This window comes from Periophthalmus magnuspinnatus, chromosome 19 (assembly GCF_009829125.3).
Source record: "Periophthalmus magnuspinnatus isolate fPerMag1 chromosome 19, fPerMag1.2.pri, whole genome shotgun sequence".
Classification (NCBI taxonomy): domain Eukaryota; kingdom Metazoa; phylum Chordata; class Actinopteri; order Gobiiformes; family Gobiidae; genus Periophthalmus; species Periophthalmus magnuspinnatus.
This window is the reverse complement of record NC_047144.1, coordinates 20,569,004-20,582,091: the sequence shown is the minus strand read 5'-3', so window position 1 is coordinate 20,582,091 and position 13,088 is coordinate 20,569,004. Positions and strand designations below refer to the sequence as shown.

General features: G+C 38.9%; 1 protein-coding gene across 2 annotated transcripts in view; it reads right to left on the bottom strand.

The window, feature by feature from the left end:
- cacna1g (calcium channel, voltage-dependent, T type, alpha 1G subunit) overlaps window positions 1-13,088 on the bottom strand; it is a 313,071-nt gene that overhangs the window by 29,707 nt on the left and 270,276 nt on the right. The window contains exons 25-27 of one of the 2 annotated variants that reach the window (XM_055229674.1): window positions 12,703-12,854; window positions 8,089-8,198; window positions 2,150-2,283 (exon numbers count right to left, since the gene is read on the bottom strand). In XM_055229674.1, coding sequence (XP_055085649.1) covers window positions 2,150-2,283; window positions 8,089-8,198; window positions 12,703-12,854 — 396 coding nt within the window. The remainder of the gene's footprint in view (window positions 1-2,149; window positions 2,284-8,088; window positions 8,199-12,702; window positions 12,855-13,088) is intronic. The other variant, XM_055229673.1, reaches the window with a different exon arrangement.

Genomic DNA, 13,088 nt, shown 5'->3' with positions numbered 1-13,088 from the left:
TGTTTCGTTCTCATTTATCCTCTGAAGTTGTACTAGAAGTTGAAGTGCAATCTTTAATCGCCTATTTTCAAAACGCATTATGGCCGATTAATCCCCATTTTCACTAGCACCAGTATACGCCCACTGCTCTGAACATACTTCGTTCTTCAGGATTCAGCAGCGTCGCATAGTCATTTTGGTGCAAATGAAAAAAAAACAACTGCTATTTGGTAGTGTGATCTGCAGAGGAGGGGCCGATAGTCACACAGGTCTTTGTTGTGATGTCGTTTTAGATGAATATAGCAATTTAAATGTGCAAATTATATAATCCACACGTGTCATAGCAGACAGCAGACACAAGCACAATATGTCTGCTTTAAATATCAATCTCAATATTGTTTTCATGACAGAAACCAAACCGTCCCACTGACTTTCTATCAAAATCATGGAACTCATTCTTTGCTGAAGGCCCTAACTCTGGCAATCTAGCAGCACTTTTATATCTACATGTTTTTATGTAACATTTTGAGACCTATATGTATGACCCAGAATATAAATGTTTAGAACAATCGCAAATACATAACTGGGGACAGGAACAAGCGCAGGTGCACAACTAGTTTTCAGATCACTCAAGCCTCTAATGCAGGACGATGCAGGATTACTCAAACATGCATGAAGTACTCAACTCAGACTAAACTATAACATGATTCAAAGCTCTCCAAAGTGCATTCTTCAAAAAACAAAACACATATCACCAGTATGTTAAATTTACTTTTCAACCTTTGACCCATGTTATATTGTTATCTCCTCATCAAAAACACACCTGGAGTTGTATTTTGTTTCATTCATGCTTGTTTGATGAATCCTTGTGGGTAAGTCAGGTATTTTTAAGCCCCATAAAACACACAATTTGGATTTCTCAGTTTTATGGTGTGAAAGGCAAAAGTTTAGAGTTCTCCTGAGCAGCTTTTAAGTCCATAAACCATCATCGGATCCATGAACGCACGGCTCTGTTAGCGTAGCATTCACGGTTTCTCATGGTGTTTATTTATTTTCTCATTGTTCATTCCCGTTGCTGACAACAGAGGGCGCTTTAATGCCTAAATCCCTCATTATGAAGTCTGTTTTACAAAGTTAGAAATTGTGAAATGTGAATCCAAAGGTGCCAAAATCATGTTTGAATAGGAAATAAAGAACAAAAACGCATAATATTTGTTCTTTAAATGGCTCATATTACACCATTTTCTGATCTGTTTTAATGCTGTTTCCTCATCAAAAATACACCTGGAGTTGTGTTTTGTTTCTTTCACACATGTTGAACACACAAATCCGGCATATTTACTATAGGTTGAGTTCTTCTCTCAAACAAAAAACACTGTTCCACCTTGTGATGTCATCATGTGGTAATACAGGAAGTGCTCCATTGTGTGTTTTTTTTTAATCCATACATCTTCACTAGAATGTTTAGGTAGTTAGTTGGATAAATGTCATAAAAGTAAAGTAAATAGACCCAGTAATGACTGAAATACAGGCTGTTAACAGTTAATTAATGTTTTAAAGCTGTTTTTGTTAAAGATTTAGCGCAGAACTTTTTAGCGAAAAAATAGACAAAAAGAAAAGCATGTTTTTTTTTGGGTGGGCATGTTCATTTTGTTTGTTTTTATCGTACAGAAACACTTCCCTTGACGTTCTTTCTCTAAGCGGGCTTGCATCTCCATAACCCTGACTCCTATTTAGCCTAAAGGACAGACTTTTCCGTGCTCGTTTCCATGGAAATGTTGATCCTTTGGCTGTAATATTCCACAGTATGGCATAAAACTTACCTAATTTAGATAGTTATTTGGCTAATTTCCTCTTTGAACTTTTGCCAATCTCTACTAAACAAACGGTAAAAAGGAGCTGTTAACTTGAAAACTACCACTTCATGACATCACGAGGTGGAACAGAGCATTTTGAGCTTTGGAGATATAGATGGACTAATAATAAATCGTTACTCAAACATGTGTAAATGAAACAAAACACAATTCCAGATACGTTTTTGATGAAGTAACAGCATTATAACATGGATTAAATCTCACAAGAATCATTTTTGTGTTATATAAACAGAATCGTACACATAAAAACTGATCAAAACTAGTCAAAACACAAAGATGGTAGTGTTATCCGAGACCTCGTGCGATCCTCAGGACCCTCATGATCCGGATGATGGTGGGGTTGATGGGCAGAGACGCGTTCACCTCGATCTCCTCCAGAGTGATGCCCATGATGGACAGAAGCACGATGGCCAAGTCCAGCTGGTTCCACCTGCGCAACACAAACCAACACAACAGGAGTCAGGAGGTGACACTGTGCAGCTAACGTTTTCTCTGAGGTTGTGATGCAAACTGTGTGCACTGCTCTGTCTGAGGCTTTGTTTTAACACAATCTTGACCACAAAGAACTGAGCTGGAAGCACAACAGGTGAGATGATTTTGTGCAGTTAGATAAATATAACAATCACAAGACAGACAGAATTAGCCAACAATTTCTCTGTTAGTGACTCGCACCTTTTTGTTTATTTATTTATTTGTTTTGCATTGATCAGAGGCTCCTGAAAATGTGTTGTTTAAATCCATTTTGTATTTTTTTTTCTTGAGTTTTAAAACTTTTTTTTTTTTTTTGGGAACGTGTGCATTGTGTCACCATGGTAACTGATAACCTTTCCGCCATAGACATATATGTAGATACCCCCAGCGTGTTGTATCAATGGGCTTTAGAACAGAGGTGGGTCAAGCCAAGTGAGGGGCCCAGGTGTGTGCAAGTGAGGGGCCCAGGTGTGTGCAAAATGCTGTTGGGGGGAAGATTCTTGATGAGTTGTTTTGTCCTGTACTTTTTGAGTTAATATGACACATTTTCACCAATTTCAATGTATTTCTAATCACTCAACACATATTATTTTTATTTATTTAGGTCTATTAATCCATGGTGTCAACTTTACATTGTTTTTTTTTTAATAGCACTTGTTTCTTTTATTAAGTTGTTTTCAATCAACATTGCAATTTAAAGCCAGAATATGTAACTAACTAGCCAAAAATAGACTAAAATAAACATTATTTTTCCCATTTTCATTGTGTTTATTGCACTGAAAATCACAGAAAAACACACGTCTTTACTCTGAGTGGACTCGCATCTCTACAAACCTAGCCTGAAAAAGCCCCCCCTCCTGCGTGTTTCCATGGAAATCCTGTTCTTTTGGCTATAATCTTCCACAGGATGGCATAAAACCTCTCTGTCTTTATGAATGTACCATGTAAAATGTCGTATTCATTTTCTATTTCCATTAAATCAGGTGACACAGGTTAAACTTCCTGTATCTGGTCAAATGTAACAGACAAACCACAGTATTTCTTCTTTAACATGGGGCAGAGTGAAAAGCAGGGACAGTACGATTTTCTCTTAAGTGTATCGTAAATATTAATCCGCCGCAGAAAGACCGGGGCCATGCTACTTGTTTTATTTCCCACACAACTCAGCAGCGATCAAAGAGCCGGGGCTGACTGAACTTTCCAGCTCTGTGCAATAAAAACTGAAACATGTTTGGGGGGAAAAATGCCTGCGCTTAAGACGGATCCGATGGAGAGGGACTGGAGAGAGCTCGGGTGGCCACGCAAATGCAGTCGTTCGCTACATTTGTTGTGTCCGTGAGCGCTTTTTGCTGACTTTTTGATACTTTTGGCAACCCTAGATCACAGTTCCTTTTAACTGTTCCAAGGTAATGTCATAAATCTATGGAGTTTAACAGTGACCGCCTGTCTCCAGGCTCCAGAAGTACATTTTTCATTCACTTTTCTCGTATAATTTCCAAAAAAAAAAAGATATTAAATGCTCAGGGTTAATTATTTTTGTGATAACTAATGATCACAAGACCTATACCAGTAAGTTTATTTAAAATTTGTGTCTAAAATTGTATAAAGTGGGAAGTTATTAAAATATTTTGCAGAATTTTTAAGTTTTAAATGTGCTTTTTGGACTTATGACTATTAATTAGCACGTAGCTGGTTAACCTCAATGATGTTTTTGAACTCTTACCATTTGAATTTTTTGAAAAGTGAAAGAGAAAAAAGTATTTCTGGAACCAGGACGGACTTGGAAGTGGGTGTGACTTATGAAGCAAAATGTAGAAGGGCAATAATCCCATATATTCTGTATAATTAATAATTTGTACAGTGATATACCTTTTTATGAAATACCACGTAACTTTCTAAAGGTGTAAAATCATCTGAATGAGTCCATGGAAATACAAAGATAAAAGCATAGTTCTGAACATTCTCCATAGAAATAGGTATGTTTTATGTCATACTGCGGAAGATTATGCCCAAATAAAACAGTATTTCCATGGAAACAAGCAAGCGAGGTCAAGTGAAAGTCAGATTTGCGGAAAAGCAAGCCCGCTCATAGTAACGCCGCAAGTTTTTCAGTGCAATAAATACATTAAAAAGGGGATATTTTACTTCTATGTGGCATTAACTACTAAGAAATTACATATTTAGCTCACCGTGTTACCTTTATTGTTTGGAAAATCCTATATTTGGCAGAAAAAATGAATTAACAAGCTCCTCTCCCTTTGCTCTCCAGGCTAAGTTGCTCCCACTTCAGAGCGCTATGACAACAGTGCACTGAATTTTGCAGCTAATCATAAGGAGGGTTTGAATTGGACCCGGGAGAGATCACTAAATTACTCAAACATGCATGGATGACGTCTAAAACCAGGTTCAGGCATGTTTTTGATGTGGGAAAGCGTTATAACATGGTAGAACGTTGCATAAAAGTATAATTACTTCGACAAAATAAGTTACAGACTCGATAATAAGTAAACTGTATCAAGTCTAAGTACCAGGATGTGGCGCTACACAACATAGTTTGTACATTAGCTGTTGATAATTTAATTCTTTCTTCTCGGTGTTCATTGGCGGTTTCCAGATTCAAGAATGAGATGATGTCATTCTCCCAGATGAGACCGAAGAGATTTTTTTTTTCCCTTTTAATAATTACATTGTACTTTGCCATGAAATATCCAAAAGTAAATGCACAATTGTTTAATCTGGTGGTTTTTATGAGTGACTAGACCCAAGAACTCACTGCATACAACACATGTCTGCATTTCAGCTGCTCCCATCTGTATTAAATATTCCTGGCCTATACAATGTTGTGATGTCATCTGAAACCCAGCAATACAATAACTCAAATCACAATACCCCAAACTGACATCCATTTTTGGTTATTTCATGAATATAGAACCAGATTTACTTAAAACTGCACTGCAATCATGTCTGGAGGTGCCTTTAAAGGTCCTATATTACGCAAAATTGACTCCTATGAGCTGTTAGCCCGGTTATACTGCTGTTACCTCATCAAAAACATACCTGTAGTTGTGTTTTGTTTCATTCACACATGTTTGAGTTTATTAGGCTGTCTGCATCCCCAAAGCTTGTGATGTTAGTTAGTGGTAGTTTTAAGGTTAACAGCTATTTTTAACTACTTCGCTCTATGATACAATAAAACAGGGCTGTCCAAACTTTTTTTTTTATCAAGGTACACGAAGCGGAGGGTTGATCAAGAGCCACAAACTGAAGGTCAACATAGTGAACAATGTCAGTATGTGCATTTATAATATGCTAGATTAGGCCATCAAACATAATCCCTCAGTCGTCCAGGTATCTTTTGCTCTTTTTTCAAGGTAAATTCTCAAAAAACTTGTAGTAAAACGTACTACTTAAGTCAGGGCTGTCCAAACTACGGCTCAGGGGCCAAATGCGGCCCTCAGATCAATTTGTGTTGGCCATCATGCCTCCTCCTAAACTGACCCAATTGATCAGGAAGTATTTTTTACAACAAACTGAGGAGATTCTACCTCTATAACCTGAATAACATCACACTGCATCGTGACACAGACCTAAAAATAATCTTCAAAGTCTTATTAAAAGTACAATGTCTCTGTCAAACCTGTGTTAAATGCACAATTTGACTCTCTGTATCGACACTGGTTTGTGGCCCTCTGCTTCAAATCAGTATGTGGCCCTTGGCGAAAAAAGTTTGGACACCTGGAAGCCTGATGACCAAGAAAAAATGGTCCAAGGACATGCCTCCTCTAGACTATATTTGAGTTTTTGGTTTTATTTTTGAATCTTTTTGTTTGATCTTTTGTACAGTTGAGGATGAAGCAGTTTCAATAAGGCTAAAACAAGAGCTGTAACTTCATCCGAGGCTGAAATGATCCTGAATGATGTATTACCACTTAATGACATCACAAGGAAGAACAGAGTTTTTCAGTTTTAGAAAAGAACTAGGCGTAAATATGCAGGACTTGTGCGTGAAACATGTGTAGACGCAACAAAACACAACTTCAGGTCTGTTTGTGATGAGGAAACAATATTATAACAGATTTTTTTTAAAGCACGACATATGACCTTTAACCTTTCGTGCACAGTTCCCATAGACTTTCAGGTAGAACTGTGTGCTTAAACCGAACTGACCCAAATGGATGTTGAACAGTTGGATCTGGCAGTGCGAGTGGACACAACGGAGCCTGCAGTGGTCAGCAGTTCAAACATGGCCGGCCCTTAAATGTTTGTGTTTGTTGATTATGTGGTTTGCGTTAAGGAGCCAGGGATTTCCAAGCGGTGAAATCATCCAGCAGGCGCGTTTTACGAGAGTTTAACAAGGCCGATTGAATCTAAAAGAGATGGTTTTGTTCCTACGTGACTCAGAGGTTAAAGAACGATGCTTGTATGAGGTCCAATGTTACGGGCGTTCAAGTAAAGAATGCCAGGTCGTAATAAAATGGACTAGTTTCATAAAGGAAATAGAAACACAACTGGACTTGGGTCGCTCTGAACGTCCAGAAGTCACTCACTGAGCTGCAGAGGCTGAACTAGCACTGGTTCATGGTTGGCTGCCTTGGGGTTTAGGTAGAGAGAGTGTTTTTAGGTTTAGACTGTATTAACAAGTGGACTAAGTGAGTGTGATGTCAAATGAAGCTCATCAGGGCTAGCAGTTATAGCGGTGAATTGGAGCCAAGTTTCATATTTGGAATTACAACCACGAGTATCATAGCAACCAAAGAGCCAATCGAGACCAAAGCTGTTGAAGGTAACGAAGGGGGCAGGACCTTAGCAACGCTGTCAATCAAACCTGTTGCTAATGAAAGCAGGGACGACCTCATGGAAAGATAGTGCCTGATTTGTCTGTTGTTAATGTGAAGACTTTGACTGAATCAATTAATGAAATACAAAATACTATTATTATTATTATGAATATTATTATGAATTGTAGCAAAAGACGAAGTTTAAATCTGTCAGCTGGAAAAATTGTTGTAGGAGTGAAGATGTTTTGCTGCTCATCCAAGCTGCTTCTTAAGTTCTGGTCAGATTGATGTTGGACACTGACTTATATCTATCTGAAGGGAGGAGGTAACTTCATCTGAAACTACCCTATTCAAACATTAACGACCCTGCTATTGTTCTCATTGTTTTGGGTCTGAGGATGGAGTTGTAGATGGAGGAGAGATTATGTCTCAGGCCTCCATTCCTGTTTATGGAAGGATTGTCTTTCCTAATAAAAATAGCTTCTTTAACTCCCCTCTCAAACCATTTCTTTTCTCTGACAAAGATCTGTACCTCACTATCTTCAGAGGAGTGGTTAGTGTCTTTGAGATGGAGATGCACAGCAGACTGGGGTCCTGAGCTGCTCTCACGCCGGTAATATGGAGCTGCTGTTTAGTTTCTCCAATGTAACGCTCACTATACTTGAGCAGCGAAACGTCTTCACTCCTACAACAATTTGTCCAGTTGACAGATTTAAACTTCGTCTTTTGCTGGGGGTCAGACCTGGACGACTGAGGGTTTACACAGACATTATTATGAATTGTTCCATGTATGTAAAATAAAAGACAACCAGAAAGTGCTACTGTGTATTTTGAATATCCAAACACATGGTTTCTGTTAATTTCCGGCACTTCAGAGCATATGTTTGCATCAGGCAGTGACTAAGTGTGACTTACAAATAGGAAAAAAAAAAAAAGGAAACTCAAATTAAAATGTCATATTTGAGGGATAAAAGCAGAGTACTGACTTGTCTTTGAAGAAGCGTCGGAAACCAAACGCCACCAGTTTGAAGACGGACTCCAGGACGAAGATGAGCGTGAAGATGTAGTTACAGATCTTCAGGGCCTCATCCAGCTCCTGATTGGACAAATAATAAGACAAAATTTGAACATTATCCATTAATAAGATGATCAAAGTAAGAAAAACTGGTGCTGGTGAAGAGGAGGAGATGGAGAGGCTGAGGACGCTGATGTATCTGCTGCTGCGGTGAAGCTAGCGGGTTTGCAATTTTTACAGATAAAACGCAAAGATCAAGGCTAAACCAGTCTTAAGTGAAAAATTTATGATAGAACTCAAACAAAAATCATTACTTTTCAATATCTGACTATCCACACTATACACTGCTTTCGTATTGAATAAAAAGTACGCTTGTTGCCATGGCGATTAACAGTTTTAAACTAAATATTATACCTCTCGCAGGGAGTAAAAGTGCTTAAAATGTTGCATATAACAGTCCGCAGAACCCATGAAAATATATATAATGTAGGAATATTAGGGAAAATCTTGAGCGCTGATTGGCTGAGAGACAAAAAAATACTTAGTGGTGGTTGGTTGACGACAACAGTGACGAAATAAAGATGCGCAAGCTGATTGGATTGTAGATTTTGCTTGTAAATCCATGTCTTCCTCCCCGAATTAGACGTTCTGTTATTAGATCTCCCACGCAGCACTGCTTCCCTGACCGCCCATGAAAACGCCACTGGAATCCGAGCGTCCCTTTCGGTTCGGAGAGTGCGGCGGTCTGACCTTTTTAGCCGCGAGTCCGAAGGGATTTCTGTAAACTCTCCCCGGAGCTCTCTTACGGACTTTGCTTGGATCATTTTCAATCATAGCTCAAATTTAGACCCACAGTTTATCATTTTGTATAATAAACGACACAGGGAGCTGGCAAATGTACTTAAAACTGCACTCTGTAGCTTTTCTGATGGGGATCTGATACAAATTGCACCTGAAATGTTCCACAGCATGGCATTAAATCTCTTGTTGTTTCTTGATTTCATGTTTCTTGCATTTATTCAGTTACAGGTGTTTTTATTGCTCAAAAACATGCCTCGAAAAACACGCATTCTCACAGCGAGCGTGCGTCATGTCATCTCTCCACAGATCTGACCTGTAACTTGACCTGTAGCCTGCTTGTCTCCATGGCGACAGACAAGTTTAAAGGCGCTGCACCTTTTAATGGAGCCTGTAGTTCATTTTAAACGGTTTGCAGTGCCTTATGTACCTTATGCATTCCGAACATCCTAAATATTCACCATGATGAGTTTATAAGCGCATTTCATAACTTCCAGAGACCGGAGCAGACAAATAGCATGCTAACCGTGCACTTCCTGATTCTCTGACAATAAACCGCTAAAATAGAGGGCTTATTTTGACCTCAAAAGCTGAAATACATGGGGGGAAAAAGTCAAATACAGACCGTTTAATGCCATACTGTATGATATTCCAGGTCAAGCAATAACATATCCATGGAAACAGTCAGATAGAAAAGTTACACAGTGGACCTTTATAGGCGACATGGACTTTTTTTGGAGCTTTTAGCCATGACACTCCTTCATGAAAAACACACTTGGAGATGAATGTAGCACTACGTCATTCACGCTTGTTTTGTTAATCCTGTTTATGTCGTTATGCTGTAAACAAATTTGAATCCTGATTAGATTTTGGAAGTTCGCTTTGACGAGTTGACACGTACAAGGAGGGTGTAGTCCTGAGGCACTCGCAACTCCCTCAGCAAATTAGGAAAAATGAAATTCTAATTTAAAGTACAAACCTGTTATTAACCTCCTGAAGACGATATAATACGCAATATAATAACTTCAAAGCCTCTCCAGACGTTTTCCAGACATTATATATGTTTTATTAATGCTGCGACATCAGAATGGGAAAAACTGCATAATGGAGGCGGAATGGGGAACATGAGGAAGGTTAGAGGGACCGAAACGTATTAATAAAAGTGAGCCAAGAGTGAGAAAGTGTCCGGGAGTCTTCTTTTAACCTTTCAGGAATGCGGTATCATAAAATGTTTCAAGATTTTATAACAAAACATAAGCTACAATTTGGAATTTCCATGGTAGAAATGACAATTAGTTTTCTTTACTGTTACAAAAGATGGCAAAAATAGGGGCTGGGTCGCAGGGACAGCAGTCTAAGCAGGGACTCCCGGACTTCCCTCACCCCAGACACGTCCTCCAGCTCCTCCAGTGGGACCCTAAGGTGTTCCCAGGCCAAAGAGACATAGTCCCTGCAGAGTGTCCTGGCTTTGGGAAGCTACTAGAGTATAGTAGCTTCGCAAATAGTATAATTTGTTGTAAAGTATGTAAGATATCTGTAGATAAAATGAAAAAAGTATTGTACAATCAGCATTTCTGCCTAAAAATTAAGATTAAGCCTTTAGCCTTTAGCGTTTCTAATAATCGCCTATTAAAGGTCCTATATGATGCAAAAGCCATGTTATAAGTTGTGTGTTTTGTTTCATTCACATGTGTCTGAGTAACCCTTTATTATTAGTCTGTCTACATCTCTAAAGTTCAAAATGCTCTGTTCCACCTTGTGATGTCATGAAATGGTAGTTTTCAAGTTAACAGCTCCTTTTACCTTTTTGTTCGGTAAAGATCGGCAATTCCAGAGCTGAAATCATCCAAATGATTCTTTTGAAGGTGTATGGAGTTTAAAAACACAGTGGAGCACTTCCTGTATCACCACATGGTGACATCACAAGGTGGAACAGAGCCTAACTTTGCTGGATGTGTGTGTTAAACATGTGTGAATGAAACAAAACACACATGGGCGCTTTAAATAACAATGCAAAACACAATTGTACATGTCTTTAAACTCTTTGGATTCTTGATGTCACTAATTTGCCAAACCCCTTGTTCCTCTTCACTTTCTCCATTCCAGACTTTATAATGTTTTTGTTAACACATTTTAAAAGGGTCCATATGATATACAACTTTCATTTTCCCTCACTGTTGTTATGTCTCATTGTGAGCGATTTTCCTCTTTGCAGTTTATTGTTATTGGCAGCTTGCTCACCGGACTGTATTTTTAAGTCGACCTGGGCCGTAAACCTAATGTTCCAAAGCTATTTTAGTGCGTGCGTTTTAAAGCCATTATTGATGTTTATTTATTAGTGTGACACCTTTAAGGCAAGGTCAGACGGAGCAGTTTTAGTCACAAAACCAGACAGTTTATTCACGTGTCCAAGGCTAGCAGCTAACTTTAAAGAACAATGGTATGCTAATTGAGCCATGAGTTCGTTGTGAGCAAAATTTGACCAAAGAATGAGTCCAGTGATGGTTTATGGACTTAAAAACTTTGCAGAATTTAGATTTTTACCTATGACGCAACAATCCAGGAAAATGCAAACAGAGCATTTAAGAGAAGATGATTTTGGATTAGTGGATTATTGAAACAAGCGTGAATGAAACGAAAATACAACTCCAGGTATAGTTTTGAAGAGGAGACAACATTATAACACGGTTCAATGAAAAAAGTTTTTTAAAAAGTAACATTTGTGACGTAATATGTGACGTTCATGGCGACCAGTATGTGTCATGGTTGGTTTTATGTCCATTTCAACATTCTTAACTGCAGATTCTAAAGTTTAAAATTACTGGGATTATAGTAGGAACCAGGTCTAGACCAGGATTAAACCAAGAATAAACCGTTTACTTGGACTAAATTGAGTTTTAATGGATTTAAGATTAAGGTTCTAGGAATATTGTGTTACAGCAAAGTTTTTAATAGACCGTTGAAAAAGGGGTTGCTTTTCTATGTTTTTTGAACCCGTAAGCTTAAAGTAATATTCCATAAATTTTCTACTATAAAACGCACCTGAATATAGGCCGCACCAGCTAAATTTAAGTTTTTGTACATATATAAGCCGTACCTGAATATAAGCCGCAGGTTTTTATGTTTTAACAGGAGATATTTACACAGAAAGATGGAACACAAAAGGTTTTTTTTTTTTTTTTTTTTTATTTAAGACAAGCTTTTTTTAAACTGTCTAAAAATCGTCAGTACGCCACCAACACGCCTTCAACACGGGATGAACATACCTGCAAGTTTAGAAAATAAAACAGCACCAACATGGGCCATCTGCTTTTATTTTCTTTGAACGTTTTTGTCGTCTTTTTATACTGACAAGTTCTTCCCGCTGCCGCCTCCAACGCATCGATTCATTAATGCCAAACTTACGTGCATTGGCTCTATTTCCTTCTTTGACGCCAAGTCCATTGCCTTCAACTTAAAACCCGCATCATATTCATTTTTTCGTGTGTTTTTTTTCATGATGAGGCTTTGTGCATGAGGTGCAAAATGACAGCTCAAAATCAAAACATGTGTATTCTTCAGCACGTAATCTTTCCCCACGTCTGTCTCACTTTTGCATTTACTGGTAGATATTGCCCCCTGGTGGCCGTTAGCCTGTAAAAATCTATAAATTAGCTGCACCGTTGTATAGGCCGCAGGGTTCAAAGCGGGGGGAAAAGTAGCGGCTTATAGTAAATTTACAGTTGTAATAAGAGTGATGATGGTGGTTTGTACTTTTTTTTTTTTGGACTTTGATCTCTCGACTCACCATCGGTTGCTGGTAGTGCTCCATGGACATTGTGATCACGTTGAGGCCGATGACGATGGTGATGAACAGGTCCAGGTAGTGGCTCGTGCACATCTTATGGATCAGCAGGCGCGTCGGGGAGTAGTCCGAGTAGTACGGCTTGCTCTGAGCTTCTGTGAAAAGTGGGAGGAGCACGGGGGGGAATGGGGGCGGGGATAAAGGAGGAGGAGGAGGAGGAGGATGAAGGGGGCGGGGCAGGGGGCGGTCACAAAAGTGAGATAGGGCGAAAGGATAAGCGGGATATTTGCTGGTTAGAAACGGTGGCTGCTAGAGGGCACTGTGGAGGAATAGTGGTTATTGGACAAAAAGAGGTTACCATGGAAACGTAAACGCAAGCAACATTACGC